This window comes from Channa argus, chromosome 21, assembly GCF_033026475.1.
Source record: "Channa argus isolate prfri chromosome 21, Channa argus male v1.0, whole genome shotgun sequence".
Classification (NCBI taxonomy): domain Eukaryota; kingdom Metazoa; phylum Chordata; class Actinopteri; order Anabantiformes; family Channidae; genus Channa; species Channa argus.
The window spans coordinates 5,673,238-5,695,183 of record NC_090217.1 but is presented as its reverse complement, the minus strand read 5'-3'; the positions used below and the strand labels follow the sequence as shown (position 1 = coordinate 5,695,183).

At 38.7% G+C, this 21,946-nt stretch overlaps 3 protein-coding genes across 5 annotated transcripts in view; 2 read left to right on the top strand and 1 right to left on the bottom strand.

Moving 5' to 3' along the window:
- The first annotated feature begins 2,298 nt into the window (after positions 1-2,298).
- On the top strand, positions 2,299-13,000 carry c21h12orf56 (chromosome 21 C12orf56 homolog). Of its 2 annotated transcripts, XM_067490211.1 has the most exons (14): positions 2,299-2,723; positions 5,608-5,803; positions 7,313-7,328; positions 8,944-9,154; positions 9,373-9,528; positions 9,781-9,842; positions 10,076-10,220; positions 10,368-10,462; positions 11,070-11,159; positions 11,429-11,516; positions 11,596-11,670; positions 12,046-12,123; positions 12,209-12,390; positions 12,889-13,000. In XM_067490211.1, exons 1-14 carry the CDS (start codon positions 2,472-2,474, stop codon positions 12,998-13,000), a joined length of 1,758 nt encoding a protein of 585 aa, XP_067346312.1. In that variant the 5' UTR covers positions 2,299-2,471. The 2 variants fall into 2 exon arrangements, with proteins under 2 accessions (XP_067346312.1, XP_067346311.1); XM_067490210.1 differs by lacking the exon at positions 12,889-13,000 and having other exon boundaries at positions 11,602-11,670; positions 12,209-12,548.
- Positions 12,579-20,339, bottom strand: LOC137106639 (peroxisomal succinyl-coenzyme A thioesterase-like). Of its 2 annotated transcripts, none has more exons than XM_067490225.1 (11): positions 20,106-20,339; positions 18,515-18,720; positions 18,211-18,310; positions 17,504-17,688; positions 16,841-17,022; positions 16,609-16,728; positions 15,802-15,888; positions 15,642-15,722; positions 15,276-15,356; positions 14,641-14,782; positions 12,579-13,763 (listed from the first exon to the last, which is right to left on the bottom strand). In XM_067490225.1, exons 2-11 carry the CDS (start codon positions 18,705-18,707, stop codon positions 13,645-13,647), a joined length of 1,290 nt encoding a protein of 429 aa, XP_067346326.1. In that variant the 5' UTR covers positions 18,708-18,720; positions 20,106-20,339; the 3' UTR covers positions 12,579-13,644. The 2 variants fall into 2 exon arrangements, with proteins under 2 accessions (XP_067346326.1, XP_067346327.1); XM_067490226.1 differs by having other exon boundaries at positions 16,841-17,007; positions 20,106-20,338.
- The window catches only part of srgap1b (SLIT-ROBO Rho GTPase activating protein 1b), a 66,166-nt gene continuing 63,767 nt past the window's right edge, over positions 19,548-21,946 (top strand). Inside the window, exon 1 of the mRNA XM_067490207.1 lies at positions 19,548-20,061. The gene's annotated coding sequence lies outside the window, so the exon portion shown is untranslated. The remainder of the gene's footprint in view (positions 20,062-21,946) is intronic.

Below are 21,946 nucleotides of genomic sequence, written 5' to 3'. Positions count from 1 at the left end.
ACAAATGTAAGGTGGATAATTGCCCTGGAGGCTCAAAAGCCCCATCTTCACGAAAAAAACAAAGGCTCTGACAGGTTTGTTGTATAGTAATGTGTCACTTATGTACTGGAAGGCTGCAACCAACAATTACTTAAGTAACAGACAGTATTTTGCTGTAAAAAGTGTTTGTTTGGTGTATGAAATGTTACTTTACAGTTAAATACTGACAAAGTCTTAATCAAACCAACGCATCAGTTCACACCAACACATTACACAAGCACTGTACAAACTCATCATGTATTGCACAGGTGGGCAAATTCACAGATATAAGCACATCTTTATATTGTAAACTATGATCCTCATTTTCTCCAAATGGGTCAGCACCAACTGAAAACACTGTGTGTGTGTGTGTGTGTGTGTGTGTGTTCGTGTGTGTGAGAAAAATGTGACTGCATTCTTCTTCTGCTGCAGGACAAAGAGAGCAGTGTGACAGGTCAGTCAACAACTCTTGTTTGCAGCTGCGCACACAATGAGGATAATGATGATGATGGAGGGGTACAGTGCAAACCAGCTGACCAGAACCACAGAAATGAGGCGATATAACTTCAGCCACTGACAGCTTTACCCATAAAACAGTTTCAGAACAACATTTTCTGCCCATATCACCATACATTTAGTTTCTTTTGACCTCTTTAAATTAAATTTGGACATTTGCAAATATATTTGTATAGTAAGTGTTCATATCTTGAAACATAATCACATTAAATCTAAATTTCATTTCATAGCTATATATGACTACAAAGACACACAAAAAGACCAAAACAAGACATAAAACGGCTACAAAGAAATGGAAAACAATTGTAAAGGGACACACAATGACACAACACACCCATAAAGACACATGAAGGGACTGCAAAGACACACATTTGCACAAAAAATGGCTTTTTTGTGGTCATTCACAAAATGAGAACAAAGTTAGGACAGAAATTAGTACAAAATGATACAAAACCAAGAAAAAACAAAAAAGACACAAAATTAAAGTGACCAACTACAAGGAGAAAAAATGGCCCACAAAAAGCAGATCACAAAATGACAAAATGACACATAGGGACCACAAAGTGACAGAAAACAGAAACAAAACTGACCCCAAAGGCAAACAAACTGACCACAAAAGCATACAACATAGTGCCCAAAACAAACTCAGCGATGACTAAGTAAAAAAGAGCAAAATAACATGTTTATGTCTCTGTCAGACTGGATGTCTTTCACTCAGAGAGGAAGAATGGGTGTGTGCCCAGGATGCCATTGCCTCATAATTTGCCCATACTATTTCTGTAGCATTTTCATCCAGAGGAAAGAAAATGTAATAACATAACAGCTTCAATCCACAGAGCCTGATTAGCTGGAACCATAGTTTGTGCCTCGTTGGTGTCTCGGACTTTGGCATAAAGGACTGAGTGTGTCCCTTCATGGTGTGTTTGTGTGTAAGGCATTTATCTTTTCACCCTTTTACAAAGCTCCCCTTCTAAGTTCCAGCCACCTACTCTCTCTCTCTCTCTCTCTCTCTCTCTGTATGTGTGTGTGTGATGATGGAGAGAAGGCCGAGAAGGAGGAGAAAGTGGGTGAAGGACACACTCTGACATTTTCCACATTTTTTTCAAACAAAGAAACACTGTGATTATTTCATTTAATGATACATTAGCAAAAAAACAAAGTCTCACCACTGTATATTTAATAAGATGCACAATAAAAATAAGTTACAATGACAACAAGTGTTAGACACTGACGTTACGAGAGATTGAAGTAATCTACAATGCACTGCCATCTAGTGGTAGGATTTTAAAAGTGCAACTAAATTTGTTCATTAAAAACGAAAATACCATATAGTTTCACATGGCTTATGTAACCAGCTGCACAATAATTATAGACTCATAGACGGATTATTAAAAAATTTGTCCCTGAACACAGACAGGTAAAAGCCCCACATCCCTCTTTTACCAGACCCCCAGACAGAAGAACCTCCAAATGTGTCATGTCAGTTGTAGGCGTTTCGTCTGTTTTTGTTATCTGTTTAAGATTATTGTGTTTCTTTTCGGACATTTTGGTTGATGCCGTTTTTGGCTTTTGACTGGCATTCAAACGAAGAAAGTCAGAAACTGTACTCCTGTGTCCGCAGAACAGCGCGTTCAGTAACTTGTCCGTGGATGTTCTAATCATGAATATATTAGTAAATAGGGATTGATTAGCCAATCAGCATCGCCCCCCCTTTATTGCCAACCAATCAGAAACAGCGTGCAGTGAGCGACGAGGGCAGCTCACCTGCTCAGTGTGTGACAAGTGGACGCGAGAAGCACCTGTTCTGTCATTTATTTTAAACAATCGCCGTGAGACAAACTCAACGGATGGAGAGTCAGGAAAACCGTCCGCTTGTTTCTGCCCCTCGCGGAGTTTGACATTCTCAACTTGGTGCTGACAGCTCCGCTGGTACCGTCATGGCTCGTACAGACTCCAGGACTCTCTCGCACCCCCGAAACATTAAGCTGGACTCCTTCTTGAGGCGGAACACGGACCGCACGTTGTACGAGCGCATCCGCGCCTGCGATCCGTGCGTGGTGGTGTCCGAGACCATCAACAAGGTGTACATGCACGTGGTGCTGACCGATGAGGGCCTGTACGTCACCGAGTTCGCGCCGCGCACGCTTACCGTGGCCGTGAGCTTCAGGCGCGTGCGGGACATCGAACTGGTGGGTTCAAAGTTCACAATAACCGTTACAGTTAACGTAACACTTGGTCATTTCTGCAGCTAAAGCTAATTAACTAAAATAAATTAGTGGTAAAAACTTAAGCTAATTCCACTGCATTAAGAAACAGTCAAGTGATCATTTGAAATCCCAATCCACTAAAAAGCTTTCTTCCAGCTTCTTCCATTTGAGGATATTCCGAGTTTTGTAAGTTAATGTCGTAAACTGAATAGCTCGCATTTTTTTTAAAATCGTATTTTAATTAATCGTTTAGTCATTGAAACGAACCGTGGGAAAAAAAGGTGACGTAAGTAAATTAAACTGATTCTTTCTCATCAAGTCAGCAGTTAACCTTTTTAATGTATTTATTTAAGAATCACAAAAACTGCAGCAGAAATCCGTAAAAGTTTAAGTCCCATTATTTCCACTGATCATACGACACACAATATGGAGTAAATATATTAATAAATAATTAACTAAAGGTCTAAATTGACCCTACATATAGGTTCAGATCCGCTCTTCAAATCTGATCCAACTGGCTGAGGACTCAGAATTGTAGTTTTTGTTCTTGTACTTTGGTGGTAGAAACAAAACTCTCGATCAGATTATCTAGAGTCATGACTGGGTTTCCACAGACAGAGCAGTTCTTTGTTAATGAACTTTGAATTCAGGGTCTATGGGCTTTTCAAGCTCAAAACAAAGAGCTTGTTCTACAAAAACCAACCCTGCAAACCAGAAAATGCAAGTAGGGAATTTTTTTCATTTTGGTTAAAAAATTACACATATTCGGTTATGAAAGGTTTATGAAAGGCTACCCAGGTAATTTCATTTTGCTCCAATTTTTTTTTTTTTTTTTAGGTTACAGAGTGCTGTTTTATAAAAACCAGGAAATTGTGACGGGGTGTTTTTGTAAAGTGAATTGGTTTAGTGTATCCTTAATCCTGAAAGTAATCAGCTGATTAATTATCAAAATCACCTTTAGTTTCAGGTCCAAGCATGATCAAGGCTAATTAACTTACCTGTTCGTCACAGTCTCTGCTCATTAACTAACAGGCTCCTGCTGTTTGATCCCTGTTAAACTCTTTAGACTACAGATCGGTTACTCTGACTTATTAACGTCTGTTCACACCTTTTCTACAGGTCATACTAATATAAAAAACACATCATTTGAACTGAATGTTTTGTAAGTAAAAATGGTTTCCATGGTAACCATTCCTACCACTGTTTATGCTATCTGAGGTACAGGTTTTCAATGCTAGAATAGGACCTGGCCTTAGATTTGCCATATTAGCTGGTTATGGTGGCAAGTATTAACTGTTTTCTAGATGTTACCCAGAGTAGTAATTGGTATCCGGGCAGAGCTTGGTGTTTTGAAGTGCATTAGACTAGGCTAAAATAAAGCTGATCAGGTCAGGGTGCAAAGCAGTGGACTTTTAAGTCAACCAGAAGATCAGATGGTACGTTTCTGTATTGATTTACTTAAATAGATCTGCTAGCCTGTTTCGATGTAGAATGTCATGCAGCAGAGTGAAATGACAGTTTCCCAGGACAGCAATTATTTTGTCACACTAGCAGTTCAAAGCCCAAGGAAAGCAATTAACAATTTAAGTAAACCTCAGAATAACAGCAAGTTCACATAAAACCTACCTTAAGTTTCTGCTTCATCTAAATGGCAGCCCATATTCATCTTATATATAAAACATCCTGAATTCCAAATTTACGTGGTAATTTGAATTACTATAATAATTTAACAATAAAAACCTTTCTAATAATCTAAAAGGATCAATTGATAAATTTGGTATCACAAGAAATTTATGTTTGGTTTTTTGTAATTTTTATTTATTTATTTATTGACTCTTTGATAATTATCCTTTCTTTAACTTGACCTTCTTTGGGTCGGGTTAACATGTTAACACCTACAGAGGCTGGTAGCCTTGCTTACCTGACTGGTGCTTGCAAAAAAAAAAAGGTCTTTCCTGTCTAATGAAGATATTAGCTAATAGGCTATATTTAACTGTAGTGATCTGATTTAGACAGTTAACAGCTTAAAATAAGTTCAGTCTCAATGTCACACTACATAACACAGTATCCAGAAGAGGAGCTTTGTGTGTGTTTGTCGTGCTGTAAAAGCCTCTAATTCTCTCTCATCTTCTTATATCAGAGGTCAAAAATACTTTTTCAGTGTTACTCCTGTCTGCATGTGAACAGATTAGAGCTTCTATTGCCTTAATGACAGAGCTGCAAACCCTATTGGGTAAACAAAAAACACAGTAAAGTTTTTTTCTTTTTAAAGTTTTTTTTTTCTGTATCTGGGGTGGGTAATTTAACTTTGCCTGCCCTGGTCAGTGATTTATTTATTTTTTTATATCAGTGTGTATCACATAGTGTCCCCATACTAAACAAAAACAAATGTGATCCTCAGGCAACTTCTAAAGCATTTCTCTGGTGTGGTTTTTGTATAGATTTTGGACATTTATTTAGAATAACTATCAGAAATAATCATTATGTGAATGACTAATATGGATTTCATTTCAGCATGTTAGACACGCTTATGTCCAGGAGTACAAAACTTGACTCTAAATAAGCTCAGGCACAATGTTTGTTACCTCTTTCCTGATTTTTAAAATTCTATCCTAACTAATTATATTAATAAGAAGCACAGTGAACATTTCATTCCCCTCTTGCTGTTGAAATATTAGTCCAGTCACATATTATTCCTGCTCATATATTTACAATTGTATTTAATTTAATTACCTCTGCTTGTACTTGAAAGTCTGGATATCTTACTCCTTATGTGGATAAAGAAACATCCTAACCCGTGTCTACTTAACCTAATCACAATCAGAGATACATATTAAACCAGTTTTCCTCTGTTTCATCTCTTTAGGTCCATGACCTCCCAGATTTCCTCAGTGGGAAAGCCAGGGAATGCTGCCAGCACATACGAATCATCTATGTCACTGAAAACACTGCTGGGAAGGTACAAGATTGGTTAAGTAGAGGCAAAAAGGAGGCACTTCCTTCTTCATCGACATCCTTTCAAAAAAATAGCTACTGCCCGTCGATAACACGCACATTTGAAGGTTAGTATTTGTTTTAATAGATCTATTTTAAACAGAAGTTCCTGTATAGTTTTTACCAAACAGAGCAAACATTACCAAAAAGACAAGAGCACATGTCCTACAGTAAGTTGCCAGTAAAGAGCTCTGAATAATTCACAAAACAATAGTGTAGTGCAAAAGTAATCCAAAATCTTGCCAAAAAAAAACAACTTTTATTAAAAGTCAACAGTTTTACATAGCTTTAATCTGAGATGAAAGAATCCTCATCTTTTGTACAGTATGTGACTTATGCTCAAAGCCATTAAAGTACACTTGCCTGAAGAGACACAAAGATTGACTGTTGTTTTTGTCTTCTTGGTTGCATTGGTTCCAATGAAATATCTTAAAATTACATAAATACGCCTAATAGCTCAGATTGGCCTGTGTTTCTGCAGAACTACTTGCAAAGATTCTGCCATGCCATCACAATACAAGAAAGTAGTAGTGCAATGGGATAAATAGCATTTGGCTGAATAACTGCTAATAACTTTTTTTTTCCACTCAAGAAAGTCGCAGTAAAAAGACTTTGACTCCCGTAATGAGCAGAGTTTTACTGTTTATCTTCATTTTAATATATCTGTCACATATTTTATAGCTGGTTCAATTTTAGGGTTGAATTTGTTCCTTTTTAATGAGTAAATTTGACTTGAACTTTTTCCCATCTCCTCTCTTGCCTCTGAGATATAAAGCATCACTGTTTTAATACATGCAGTGTGGACACAGGTCAGCAGCTTTAGAGTCACTGTCATGTCAACTAAAGCAGGGACAGTGTGACACTAAACGGTTTAAATGCAACTGAAATAATAATAATAATTTTCAACATACAGGCCTGAGTCATAACCTGGGAGCTAATGGCTGCTTCATCTGCTCAAAGCTAAAAAAAAATAACACATGGAGTTGGTTTGTACTTGCCGGTCCATGGAGCCCAACACTAACAGAACTGTCAGCTGCTCCTCCTCAGGCATTTCTGTCAACTAAACGCTCAGACTGTATCACACCGAGCTAGTTTTAGCTTTAGACAGTAGCTAATAACAGTAATTACACAAAAGCGCTAATTAACATTATAACCATCAAAGACTGCACTCAATTAGGACAATATTACAAACGTACACATGTAGTTACCTTCTGGAAATTGCAGGCCTAAACGTCTAAACTAGGTAGTATTACGTTAAAATGATGCAAAGGTATGGAGTCATTTACAAACAGTGTAGGTGTTTGTTACAAGTTACAAGTGTAACTTGTCTTTTGTGATGCTGTCTTTGCCGTGTTACTTGTAAAATGACAGAACAAGAAGTTATTGTAAAACTGTACTGTATAAATTACAGCAATTTGTTACAGTAAAGTCAGGAGACTTTTTCCTGTGGTGCGGTCGTGGTGCTTATTTCAATCATGATGGAAAATTTGATCTGACCCTAGAGCTTGTGTCTTTGTCTTTCTCCTGATATCTACACTTGTAATTTAACCGTCCTATGTCCTTATCTCCCCCTACAGGATATCCTACACAAAGGTAAGCATTACGTAAAACGGGTCTCTGCTGTGTCAGTTGATATTGCTGGGTGGAAACTGAGACTGTCTGTGGTTTCTCTTTTTAACTGTCTTAAAGGGATACTAAAAACCTTGCATTGTTAGAAGTAGACATAAAATTGTATCTTCTTTGGGAGTTTATATCTTGGTTCTTTGTGTAGGACAGCAGCTGTACTTGGTTTATATGCGCAGCAGTTAAATAGCAAAAACAGACCTTACTTAATGAGCAAATGAGGTTCTGTGGCTTTCCAACAAGAATGTCAGAGCTCAGTTAAGACCAGGACTGTCTCAAAGAGATCCAAAATAATCCCAAAGAGACAGAAAAAAACCCTCGAGACACAATCCGACAGAGACAAGCAGCTCCTCTGGTGGCAAACACTCAAGAGGTTAACCTCATAATACAAGGACAAGCCCAAAACTGGATTTAAGTTGCAGAACAATAGTAGGTACCGGGAGTCAAGGAGACAAACAAACTCAGAGAGCTGTAAAACATTTACAGTTGTCTGCGGACAGAAGGAAGAGTGGTGGAGAGTTAAAAGTTTAGGAGCTTAGAAGTGTAGATGCCTGCATACATACACATGATGGTGACCATGGTAATGATTTTTAGACGATGGTTCAGACATAAATGCCAAAATGAATTTCATTTTTAATCAGGAAACAACTATAAATATGTGTTCCAAGTGAAAGCTGTCTCAATTTCTCATGGCTCGAGTAGCTTATGATTTATTTATTCTAGAGAGATGAGTTTCTTTGAGAGGCCTTGGCAGGCATTATAAAGTAATGGAAACAATATAAGAATAGCTACAGACAATTAGAAAGTAGGTTTGATGGTCTCAGAAAAGACTAGAGAATACATTTATTATTCACGAAGGACAATTATTTATGTAGATTAAAATGTGCAGTGGAGAAGCACCAAGACAGACAATACAAGACAACGTCCATAAAGTACATAGAGAAACTGTCATTGCAGCATAGATAATGTATCCCCTGTAAATACTGTTGTGATAGCAGAGGGTAGGAAAGAGTGTTTTAATCTGTTACGTGTGGCCAGAAGGCAACACATGGAATTCTAGATGCAGTGGGTGGGAGCTGTAAGACAGGATGGGCTGTACTTTATGTAGTAGCTGCTTTTTATGAAGGCCAGACAGGCTGCTTAACTGGGTTCAAATCCTGTTTATTGAATTCTTCTGCTTGGTGCTTAGAGCCAAACCAGCAGATAAATGAAAATGAAAGGACACTTTCCTGTAAAACAGTAAGGCTTTATGTTGTTAAATGCTGATGGTAAATCCAGTCTACAGTCAAACAGCATTCCCCCTCCCTTTCTGGTGCCTGTAAATGATATCCAGTAGAGAGATGTTATGCATTGTGCACCCCTGTCCTGGTTTGTTTGGCAGCTGAATGGGTTCAGTTCATACACTAAAAATAGTCGGTCCTAATTTAGACATGGAAACTCTGAAGCCATTGAAATGGGAAATTGTCATCTGACTTTGTAAAGATTGGACACTTGGGATGACATGGGGAAACAGAAGAATATGACCAAATGAAAAGTTCCTTTCATTATCTTATCTGTCGTCTCCCACCCCCCTCCCATTTATCAGGAACTACAGTGAACACAGGAAAGAGGTCAATTTGTTAAAGCCCACACGCTCTGTCTCCTGCCCAAATCCCGAGACTCTGGGCCTTGTGAGGGTCCCACACCCTCCCACCCAGCCTCCCTCCACAGCACCTTCGCTCTACTCCTCTACCAGCTCACCCACATTACCTCCATCAGTTTCAGAACAAAATCTGAGGACCACAGGGAGTGGTCAGGTAAGAATGGATATATTGGCTGACAAAAATGATTAGTTGATTAATGTTTAAAATGTAAACATGTTAATAATTAAACATATTAATGTGGTTAAGGTAAAATCAACCATGTAGACATAATTCCTCTCAGAGATGGCATTATACCTCCTGAAAATTGTTTGCAGATGTTGAAATCATTTCCTGATGCAAAGTTACATAAAGGTGTTGATGCGATGTTCCAGGTACCAGGGAGGATCAGTTCTGTTTTGTCTCATCTGCTGCGGAGAGACATTGTGAACAATGAAGAGGAAGGGGAGGCTGAGCTGCATCTTTATGCTGTATCACAGACCTCCAGACTTTACCTTCATCTTCAGAGTTCATGGAACAGTTTCATGATTGTGAGTGATGATGGAGACAAACCTGAAGAATAAATACATACATAGGACACAAAAACATAAGCTAGAAGCAAATGGGAACCGTGAATTTATGTTCTGTTTGTGAGATGCAATTGTAAGAAAGAACAGATAGGACATTTTTTTTTATTTTTATATTTAAGTGCATAGGAAGGTGCATCTAAAAGTCTCCAATAAATTTAAAGTCGATGTAATGTCTTTTTTAAAGTGAACAAACCTGTCTGTGTGTGTGTGTAGAGGTCCACTCTGCTATTAGACCCACTCTACAGACCGAGGAGTATTGGAAGTCCTGCCATCAGGTAAATAACTCTACAGGCACAAGGTAGTGAGTAAATATTTGCATGTGCCACAATTATGGCTCAAGTTTTTCCTAACTTTGTTATACGATTGAAATGCTGTTTAATGTGCAAGTATTTTATTGATGAAAGAGGTATTGTTTTGCTTGGCTGCATTACACACAGCATGACCAGATTGTTGGGTTACAGAGAAGTGTTACTGCCAGATGTAACATGGTGTGTGTGTGTGTGTGTAGCTGGGAGAGAACAGGTCACCTTTTCAGTCAGCTGAGCTCTGAGCTGCTGCAGGATGAGATCAGTGTGGAGACTTTGTACCTGCTGCTGCAAGAGTTGAGAACTGCTGCTCAACACAACATCACACTACGGAGAGTCTTCTGGAGGGTGGGTGGTTTACACTTTTATACTTTTACTGTCACAATCTAAGTAACTTAATTTAAGAAAGGGGTATTGTTGGCTGCAGACTTTAGCATCACTTCATATGGTTATTGTTGTGTGACAAGCATTTGTGAATATGCCTCTGTGTTGCAGTCTAGTGAGGTGTGTATTTTCCTGGTTCAGACTCTGGAGGACTCTCTTCACAACTGTCAGAGCCCCAGTGGAGTCTACACAGCAGATCAACTACTGTAAGCTTTTTTTGTTTTTTCCCAGATGGCAAGAGTGGGCACACCGTATCAGAAATGTGTCCTGTAGTGATGGGAGACAGGTGCCAATGATTTTCCAGCAGCATTTAGTGTCCTTTGTAGGGACCTGTGGTCAGAGCAATGCAGCTTTGATACCAGACAGCGATGCAGTTTGTTGAGATACTTCCAATACGAACTTCCTGCTCATTGTTTAGCTGTCCCCGACCCTAGATTACTGTGAACCAGTTGGAGCAAATTAACGATGTTTCTTGGGAACCAGCTTTCAAAATATGCAAAACTACAAACAGGAGCAAAATATGGCCACAAAATGGCAACACAAAAGTTACTATAAAAGATGCAGACACCACAAAGTCTGCATATCCTCTGTGAGAGCGCTGGGAGGCTGATGGCATGTCTGTTTCCAGGGATCTGTCATTATCTGTCCATGCATGTAGATAAACAGTTTTACATTTACAATTAATAGGTTGCTTATTTTGTGTTTAATGCGTTATAACTAATATTCATGTCAAGCCTATTAGGGCCAATAATACAGGCTTTAAATTGTAGTCATTAAGGATCTGACACCAACACCACTGCTGTTTGTCTTCAGATTGAGCATCCTGATCATCCAGACACTCTCTGTCATGTTCAGAGAAACAGAGATTGAAGCAGCCAGGATCGACCTCCTTTCTGCCAAAAAGTAAATATTCCATCTGTTCTCATTTGGCTAACCTCCCGAGACAGCCTAAGAATCCACAGAATGTACTGTCAAATCCAAGCCTCACATCTTCTACCCAGACAATCTGCCTTCAACAAACATACTTGGCTTTATTTCATTCTATCATATTGTAGAATGTTTAATTTGCCCATCAGGTAGCTTGAGATAATTATCCACAAAAGCCCTATAAAGTGGAGGGTGTCTATGTAATATCTTGTTACATATTCTTCAGTTTGTCTTCCTTTCTGCAGAGGCGCCCTGGCCTCCAGAATGTTGATGGCCTTGATTTGTGATCCGAAAATAAAAACGCACACACAAGGAACTCCAACGGACTCTAATGTGAGCTGCTCTCCACTGATTTAAACATCATTTATTTATCTACATATTTGTTCTAGTTCTCAGTCTGTGTCTCTCTCAGCTTCAGGCCTTACTGTCTGAGTATCTGGATGATGCCTGCTCTTTGCTCTTTGAGCTCCTGGTTCTAGGCCATGAGGTGAGTTCTAGGCCCATGTTTATCAAATATCTCTAAGTAGACAAAACTAAAACAAAAGGCTTTTTTTATCCTTAAGTTAGAAAAATGTGTATTTTGGCAATGTTTACATGGGATTTTCATCTTTTAGCAAAAAGTCAAATGGATGTTATTACAGTTGTGTGAGTTAAAGTCCATATAAAAGTATTCCATATAAAAGAATATATAATAATTTCCAAACTGTTTTAAAAGGGTATTTAATAAAAAAAAAATACAATTCTCTAAATGAAAATGGAAAATCATAACTAACCTATTGCACATATATCATAATCTAAGGTCAAAAATGCAGCTTGCTAAAATCAACGCAGTAGAGATCGTGTGTGTGTGTGTGTGTTTCAGACCAGTCGCTGTTCCTCTGCTGAGAATTTCCTGTCTGTTGGCTGGATCCTTCAAGTTCTGCAGCCTCATCCACATCTGGTTAAAAAAACAGAACCAAAAAAAAGCACTGCTGTAGAGATTGTATTGACATCCACACTCTAACTGGAACGTGTTCTTTCTGCAGTTGTCTTTCATTGGGTACCAGGCCCAGCAGGTAGTGCTGGTTCTGTCTGAGCTGCAGGAGTCCATTCTGAGACCCCTTCAGTCAGTTCTGCTGTACCAGCGCTGTTGCCTCCTGCTGGACTGTCTGCAGTACAACAGCCAGCTGGCTCAGTACCTTCGCTCACACTTCAGAGAGGAGTTCAGGTTTGTTCTGGTCAACATTCAGAACGGTGGTGACACTCTGACGATCAGAAAATCATGCACTGCAAATGCTAAAGTTCTCACGCAAACAGTGATTTTCCAGGCATAGATCAGCAACTGCCACTGCTTTCTTTAAAATATATTTATCTAGTGACCTCAAAAAATCCATAATGTCATTTGAAAACAAAGTATTCACTTCACCTTCACTTTAATGTGTTTTTGAAACTTTTGCACATTTATTAAATATCATGATCTCTCATTTATAAAATGATTCAGAGTGACATTTCAAATTGTCATCACATGCATTCGTTTTACTTTAATAATCTGTGAGATGCTAAAATGTGTTTTTTATTTATTTATTTTTTCCCACCTGTGACAATTCTGTAATGCTCTGTGCTGCAAGAGTACGAATGCTAGCATCCTTCAAAGTCTCATACTAGTGTTAATGCTCTCAGTTGGCTATGTAGGCTGAGGGGCTCACCAGCTGTTTCCTCCCTTCAGGTACTTTGTTAAGCCATCAGGGGCTCAAGAGAAACTTCTACCTTGCTATCCGATCAGCAAGCCGACTTTACGACAGGTGGAGCATATCCTGAAGCTTATGGTGCACAAATGATGTCACACAAGCACATGCTTATACTGTATACTGTTTTTACATTCTGCCCTTACTGAAGGAATAAGGACTGTTTAAGGGAGATGTGCCTTAACCACAATCTGAGAGATTTTGTTCTCCAAGCTGTAAGGCTTTCTGATTTGTTTTGTACTGACTGCAGTTTATAAGTTTATCCATGTAGAAATGAAAAGTGTCTAAACTGAAGCAGCTAAAACATGAGTTCATAAAAGATTTCCATTACATTTCAAATACAGCAATTTGTTCTTTGAGTAATATTTACAATACTTTATATTTGTATTGTAAATTCTGAGTGATACAAAACTGTGATGCTTAGTGACCAAACAATGCAGCATATCAATACTAACATTACTTTCTCAAATGGTGATGTTGGCTAGCAGTCAACGTCCTGTTTCAGTTGTCTAGAAGTGCTGGAATTTGGTAATTGTCAATAAAATGAACCTATTTTCTTAACTATAGTTTTTAAGATCCATTACCCTTTAAGGAATGAAACAGTGGTTTTATAAATTATTTTTAACAGGGTTCAAACTTCTGATTCTCTGTCTAAACACAAGCAGAACTTTTCTTAAATGGTTAAATGTTACCAAATCAATGAAATTATGAATCAGATTCTGTGCTCATGCTGTTATTCACAACTTTGAATTGGGACTGCCGTACAGATGCTGCTGCAGAAAAGTCAAAATATTCCTCCAGGAATGTTCCTGTGCATCTGCGTGGGGTTTGGTTTGTCCTCCCCACAGCAATATCGCTGCAATACACATTTTATTTGAGAAAATGTCAGTCAGGAATGTGGAGGAAAAACAACACAGTTGTAATATTTTTGCAGATATCTAAGGTTACAAAATATGACACCATAGTGAGAATTTAAACTGCCAAGTTCTCTAAAAATTTTCATGCAATTTGTTGGGAATTTTCCCTATTTTACTCCTATTCGACTTTTCAAGCTCTCAAACAAAAACGATAATTATAAACGCTGGCAGTTTAAGCTGCCAAATTTTCATTTGCACTGTTTCTAAGGCAACATGCACTACTACAGAAACAGGTCTTAAATGGAGATTAGTCATCTGAAGTTCAGGAGCACACCACGCCTCAAAAGTCTCATTGCACACACCTTTTCCTGTTACTAATCTATATCTCCCCCCTTCCCCCATTTACCTGTATGCTCTTGTTCCTTCATAACCCCACCCAACACTCCTCTCCGGTCCATATCTCCCACCACTTTATTCCTCTGCCTCTTTTCTCTCTCCCCATTTGGGTGGTCTGCCATACCCAAAAGTGGCAGCTCCCTCTGTAACCTGGTCCTTGCTCGTAAATTAAGTCCTCATGAGGCTTTTATTCATACATCGGACATATTAACAAATCTGCACGTGTAGGGCTTATAGTTGGTGGCCAATCAAGGTGGAAAAGTACTGAGGATTCCTGACCAAAGATGTCGATTTCGTTGTCTAGATTTTTTTCAGTGGTATTAATGTTTACTAGAAAGTTGGTAGAACCTTGGTGGAATGTGTTATTTTAGTAAAATATTGACTTGACTAGTCTTGTTACTAATTCCTCCAATATTGTTAAAAGATGACATAAAATAAAAGAACAAAGTCTGTCTGCGTGTGCATCCAGGTAAAACTCACTTTTCTCTTTTCTGGTGTTCATTATAAATTTAGTAGCTCGGAAATGAGGTGAGAATGGAGGCTCGATCAGATGTCCGGTATCAGGGTACTCCAGTCTGGTCAGTAGGTGCTCCTTACCTTCTGCACGCATCATATGGTTGATCTGAGGGTCAAAGGTAAAATGAAAACCACAATAACTGAACTGTAATTTTTTTTGGTCCTTTCGGCTTATCCCGTGAGTTCAGAGTCGCCACAGCACATCATTGTTTGCATGTTGATTTGGCACAGTTTTTGTGCCGGATGCTCTTCCTAACTCAACCCTCCCCAAATAGAGTGCAATAACTCATGTCTAAATCCTCGTACCTAATATTTCCAGGTTTTTAGGAAAATATCATATATTCACATGAATATATAAGCAGTCACATGAGCTGAGACTTGTGTGCTTCTAAGTTAATAATAGTAGTAAAACCCATATTTTATATGCCAATCGTTAGACAAATTGATTGTGAAATTTACTGAATGACTAGTAACTAGTAACTAATCCATTTATTTCTTTTATTAAACATTATGTGTAATGCCAACATTGTCTCTTGTTTCACAAACGTTTTAAACATATGAATACAAACAGCTTCATCGTCAGATGTATATGTACTCACATCCTCAGCAGACTCTGTTGAAGACCAGTTCTGATCATCGTGGCCATTGACCAACAACATTGGACAGTTTATTTTCATCACCTAAAACAAAGAACGAATGTTTGTTTTTTGTGCTTTTCATCCTTCAAGTGTCTTTGAACGTCTCATCTAAGTGTTGAGTTGAGATACGTCAGTCTGGACATGCAGCTAAAATGCATAAAACCATCTGCAATTGCGCTCAAAATTATTCAACCCCCACTTAAATTAAATAATTAGCCGTAAATTTGATAAACCTCCCAGTAAAAAGGTTGATGGCACAGATTTGATTTTAAATGTTTAAATCAAACCTAATGAAAGAGCAAATCAGTTAGTGCAGCAAGTACTCACATCCACTTTTTTTGTAGGGTCACTGAGTATTGCTAGACCAATACCTCGCCATATTTGATAGTTGTTCTTATCCAGGCGAACCTTGTAGAAATATCGGCCATTACGTTGTAGCAAACTGTAAGCTTCATGTAATGTGTACATGTTACTGAGAAGTCAATACCTTGTCGCCAAACTCTTGATAGATTTCGCTGAGAATCTTCCCATGTGGGAACGCATGAGTGCCACTAACACAAACACAACAGCGAGGCTGAAACACCACACAATGACACAGAAGAAAATGTTACTACTAAAAATGTCAGAAGGTATAAACAGGACTTGTGCCAGCATAGAACCCTGGCAGACAAGATTATTTTTAAAGAATATTTATAGATGTGAACACTTATAAAATATTTGCCTTAGGCACATATCTTCCAGAACTTTCCTCATCAAACCAATTTCGAAGTTTGTCTATAGTGGTCACATACTTTGTAAGTTGTGTTAAAGTCAGATTCAACAAACCGTCTTACGTGTAACTGCAATAATTTTCTTTCAATTGTTCTTTGTAGACTGAGGAACACCACCTGTTCATGAGGAGCTGCGTGTCCATGAGAACCGATTATTACCCTAATCAATAATAATGTGAACCATAATAGTAAGTAATTCTACTTCATTTGTGGAAAAGTGTCCTGGGATCATGGAGATGATGCTGGGATGTTAGAGCAGAAAACACACCAGCATACAGTAGTTAATGATTACGTTGATCATTAATGACAGAATATGCCAATTTCGTAACAAAAATCATTTTTAAACCATAAAAGACCTGCTATCGTGAGCGAATTAACCGGTGCTTCAAACACCAAAATCCCCAGACATTTACTGATTTTAATCACAATGTGTAAAAGTTAATCAAATCTTTACATTAGATTGCGTCAAGCTCAGTTTGCATTATTGCCAACAGAATCAGATGTGTTTTGCCTCTGACACTTACTTTGATAACAGTGCTCTCTGCTGCCAAATAAATGGTCATTATTGAACCAAGGGAAAGACCAAAAATTCCCACTCTGTCTGGCATCACTTGAGGATGGTGCTTGATTATATTAAATGCCGTCTGTGAGGAGTCAAAAGGAAAAGCAGAGTAAGTGGACATTTTTAGTGTGAACTGACAGATTTCATATTAATATAAACGTAAGATAATAAAAGCAATTAATAAAAACCCAAACCTCAAAGTAGTCCAGCAGCTCTAGAGCTACGAACTGCAGCTCCCCATTGGTTAAATACTGCAGCGCCAGAGCTACATAACCACGAGAGGCTAGCAAAGCCGCACGATACTCAAACAGCCCTCCACCACCTCCCCATAAATCCAGCAGTCCAGGGAAGGGTCCTGGACCTGATTTAGGGAGGACTGATTTTATTTTAATTATTAATAGTGACAAAACCATACCAAAGAAGGAAAGGGGTGGAGGATCAAAGGAAACCACAGTGTAAAAAAAAAAATCAGAATTCATCAAATACCAGCTTTAATTACTAACAACTATTAACTAGTTTGGTTCTCTCGCTTTTTTTTTTTTTTTGGTCATGACCATTTATTTCTGAAGAAATAAAAAGCAGAAAAAATGTGGAAATCACAGGTTTAATGTTGATCAAAGCCTGTATTATATAAACTACACAATTATAAAAAATTATCGGATGAAAAAACTTAAATGCCCTGCAGTACCAAGTACAATGTTTGCCTTTGGCATGCAGTAAACTGGGCACCGGCAGTAGTACAAATTATATTTAAGTATGTACAGTATAAACTGAATTTAGTTACACTGAACAGAAATGACTCTGAAGATCAGAAGTTAGATAAAGAGATCATGTGTTTTCAAGTGATGCAGGTGTACCTGGAGGTATAAACAGGGTCCCTATCACTCCTTTCTCTCTGATATCGATCCTCTGGACTCCTGGAGCCAAGTACCATCTCTCTGTGAGCACAGACGCCAGAGGAGCCAATTTCCTGAAGCCATCGTGTCCACTGTAGACCGAGATGTTGACCAGCATGGGGGTACAGACGTTTACCTTCCTTAACCTGACAGCAGGTAAAGGACACCAGGTGTTCCTTAACTTTTGTGCACCGTAACAGTTTGTTTCACCTTATTGATTATACGGAACAGTGAAAAGCCTCCCTGAAACCCACAGTGCATTTGTACCTGTAGGGGATATTCCTACTTGCTGCCCACGATTTCTGCTATAAGCAAGAGAGATGATGCTATGTTTGGGAAGTGGAAATCACACTGAATGATTCCAGTATGTTTCCCACCTGGAGAGCATCACTTGTCACACACTGTATTTTTGTCATCATCTACTTAGCAAGGTTTTTTTTAATCTTGCCTTATGTCCATAACCTGTAATGTCATCATAATTAACCTGAGTTCCCCTGGAAACTCTATAGTTACATGCCATATAACCACAGCATCCTAGCTTTGATGCCATGCCCCCTCTCCCCTCCCACCTCTGCACTTAGACCCATCAAATGAATGGAAATAAAAACAGAACATCTTTAAAACATTCATTCATTCATTCATTTCACTTTCATTTTACTTTACATTACCTGAGGCCTTCTGGGCTGCCTGGGACAGGGCGCATACTCCACAGCAAACCCATGGGTTCTTTTCCTGTGTACGTCCCTCCAAAACTCAAATCATCGGACACTACAGAAGCAAGAAACTTTCAGGACAAGAAAAATACCCTCATACAATGAGCATCAACCCAGAATAACTTAGACACACTGTCTTCACACCAGCATCTTAGTTCTGAGGAAACTTAGTGAATTTGTTTGACGCTGACATCTGATCATTTCTAGTAAAAATAATCACAGTTTTCTGGAGGACTTGTAATATTGGACGAAAACCCACCAGACACCTTCCCTCTGTGGTCACTCATGTAGTACGCATAGGCCTCCCAGTGGCCCTGGTTCTCAGACTGGTGGAGGGAGTGGATTGTAACTGGAAATACTGGCGGAAGATTCTCCACCAACACCTTGAACGTCTCATCCATCAGCCCCCGAGTTGGGACAACTGAGAGGACTGGAGTGACAGGCAGGGACATGATAGCTAGTAATCTGTGGAGAAAGGGGAAAAACCGCAACAGTTTTTGACGTTTTATGGCATTTAGCAAACAACTGGAATGAGTGTTGATCAGGATTCTAATATTTGCATTATTTAAAAAAAATACTTAACACTCATTTGCTGATTCTTTCCTTAACGTTTCTGTTAAATGGTAATTTACTTCTTTTAATTTCTCTTTCTTGCTGCTTATTTTATGGCAGCTGGCCTCCTGTAAGCCACATTACTGCCTCATGTTTGTCCTATGTGCGTATCATTAGTCCAGTTCTTCTGTGTTGTCTCTATACCTCAGTATGCCTACAACCGAATCTTCTGTAACTGCAGTATCATCTGTCTTCTACAGATTTTCTGCGTGATACTAGAACGTGGCCTTCAGTATCTCTCTTATCACTGGCCTCAGCAGCCTGTACTGTTAAGGTCAGTGTGTTCCGCTCTCAATCTGCTAATGATTACCTGCTTTTTTCTGTGCTTTCTTTTTTGTAACTGTTTAATCTCGGTATTGTTGCCACTAAACATTTTTTTTTCTTCCATACTTTGTTAAAATCAGAGGGTAAAAAGTAAACTCATTGTAAGTCTGCTGACTGTAGAACAGCTGACAATCTGACAATATCCTCGACTCTAAATCAGTGAGCTTCTCCCCAGCAAAACGCGCTGTCGCACATTAAAATAAACTTACCTACTGCAAAGCGTTACAAGCCTCCGTTAGTTTAAAAAAATATCACAACTTTGCAAGATTAGTATTGAGAGTTTAGTTCCAAGTAATAAATCACAGTATATATGTATATATGTCTATACGTATATATGTGATGAAAGGTATCACTCACAGGGACGTCTGTACAGACCCGTAGCCAGTCTAAGCTTGACCAGCATCACTTCTGGGAATTATGATTCTTTTTTACCTTTTTGTACTTTTGATTCTTCATCAGTTTGTTCGACTTAGTTGATCAAAATGAATTGAACTTTTAAGTGGTTTTTTTTTTTTTTAGTTTTTCAATTCTCCATGAAATGTGTGCGCATTAGTCACTAAAGGCCGGAATCTTCAGAAGAACTAGTTCCTCTGAAGACCACCGACTGCGATGGTTCACATAGGTTTAGACGGGGCCGAAAAGCGGCACTCGACGCGTCACCAAAAAAAAAAAAAAACGAGAGCCAGTGAGCATATAGCTCTGTGTGACAGGACGAGAAAGTCGGACACCTGGGATCCGTAACCCGGGCAGCGTTAGCTTAGCATTTACAGACGGCCCTGTCTCGCCACACACCAATGAAGGATGTGTCTGACAAGGTGTTGCAGCAACACAACACAACAAGTTGTAGTGGCGTTGTCAATACCAGACTCGGTGAGTTTCTAAACACAAATTAACGTCGCAGTGCATTAACTTACACAGCTGGTATTTCATCTGGTCACCCAAGGCCAGTAGGAGGAGGAAGGAGGACGCGTTTGTCCGGGTCACGTGGCCATTTCCTGGCGAAAGTTTGTTGCTGAAGAAACTCGATTCGTGTCGAACTTTTTCAAAGTACCCGTTCAACGCACAGAGTCGTTCATGGTGGAGCGGCGGACTTTGGAGTTGTGTGGTGACGCCTCCTAAGTTCTCCAGAGTTCACATTCACACGCGGGTGTTTGGAAAGTGTCGTAAACGCTGCGGTAAAGTGAGCCGCCGTTTTCCAGAACGCGGTGATTATTGTGCGATAGATTTCTTTATTTCACGTAGGTAATGACTGTTTATTAGTTGACACGTGTTTGAAATATGGCAAAATTATGGCTTTTTTTCTATTAGAATTAGAATTTAATATTCACAATATAAGAGAAAAAAAAAGGTTCAGTGAGGTTACCAGAAACGTCCAATGTATATTTGTTAAGAGTGATGTATATTATCAGCATAATAATTGCAACTGTTCGTGTCATTTTCACAAGCATTATGTATTGATAACCATGAGGTCCAAGGTATTTAGCGTTGTAGTTACAACATCTATCCAGCAGATGACGTGCTCGTACACATAATGCTCGACGGCATTTAGTCGTCCTGCGTTTTGCAGTGATTTGTGGTTCTCAGAGGCTTTAACGGTAATAAACTGCAGGCCTCAATGTAAACTGTAATACAGTTACCTCATCCATTAGGGTCAATCATGTCTCCATTGGGATTTGATGTAAAATTCTATTCTTTTACTGTATTTTTTAAATATCCCATCAGATTTACCAGTACACATAGGCCTGTATAGCTTTTTATTAGTTTGTGCCTTGCTTGTGCCTCACCCATAAAGTCCTGTCATTGTACTGCTTTTTTATTTTGGCTGCTTGCTTACAAATTTCAATCTTATTATTGTTATTTGCATAGTTGCAGGAAAATCTTAATAGCTGGAGGTGCAGGTCCTACCTCAATAAAGTCAAATATTTGTTTTATGGGAACATCTGTGTGGTGTTTTAGCCTTCTCAGATGCACTAGACCCTTAATCTAATTATCCCCCAAATGTATTTGTTTGAATAGAATGTTAAATGAGTTTACGTAAAAGTGGATATAATATTGTATCCATATAACTGAAAGGGTACACGTATTTTACTGTAGCTTTTCTTTTTGCTAACCAGTTGAAGTGTTAATGATTTTTAAAGTTATTTTACCTTTTACAGTGTTGTATTACTTCAGGATCAATCCATAAAATGCAGTTATTATACTCACAGTTCCTCTAAACTAACTACTTTCAGCCAATTATTAATTCACTTTCTAGTAGTTTTAGATAATTATTGGAATCATTTGTAATTACCTTAGCTAATTATTTACCATCTAGATTAGGCTACTGTGCTGTGGATCCGGAGGAGTGGTCCAACCATTCGCAGAGTTAGTGGTTTGATTCCCAGCTCCTCTATATTTCAACGATTATCAATGCTTTAACCCTTTTTACCTTAAATATAAACCTGGAGGTTAATTACAATAGCTGAAATCCTAATGAAGCCACACAATGGCCCTTTTGGCAGCCGCACAGGATGCAGCTGACTTTGGCTTGATTGAATTATGTGGCCATCCTTCCAAAGAACTGTTTATAGTTACTGTCCTATAAGGATCAGCTCATAGGTTGTTATAAATGATAAACTGACTGCTATTTATTGGCTTATCTGGGCTGGTTTTTCCACTGGCTGCTACACAAACTGATAAAATGAGGCTGACATTTGGTCCTTCAGAAATATTACATATGGTTCTGCAATGTAGCAATGGAAAAATACATACACCA

Excerpts from the sequence above, each read along its gene's own strand:
- c21h12orf56 (XM_067490211.1), top strand. The coding sequence starts at position 2,472 with ATGGCTCGTACAGACTCCAGGACTCTCTCGCACCCCCGAAACATTAAG. Across the intron at positions 10,221-10,367 it reads TACGGAGAGTCTTCTGGAGG|TCTAGTGAGGTGTGTATTTT; the intron begins GTGGGTGGTTTA and ends TCTGTGTTGCAG. Across the intron at positions 11,160-11,428 it reads GACCTCCTTTCTGCCAAAAA|AGGCGCCCTGGCCTCCAGAA; the intron begins GTAAATATTCCA and ends TCCTTTCTGCAG.
- LOC137106639 (XM_067490225.1), bottom strand. The coding sequence starts at position 18,707 with ATGTCCCTGCCTGTCACTCCAGTCCTCTCAGTTGTCCCAACTCGGGGG. Across the intron at positions 15,889-16,608 it reads CAGAGAGCACTGTTATCAAA|CCTCGCTGTTGTGTTTGTGT; the intron begins GTAAGTGTCAGA and ends GTGGTGTTTCAG. Across the intron at positions 14,783-15,275 it reads CAACAGAGTCTGCTGAGGAT|ATCAACCATATGATGCGTGC; the intron begins GTGAGTACATAT and ends TTTGACCCTCAG.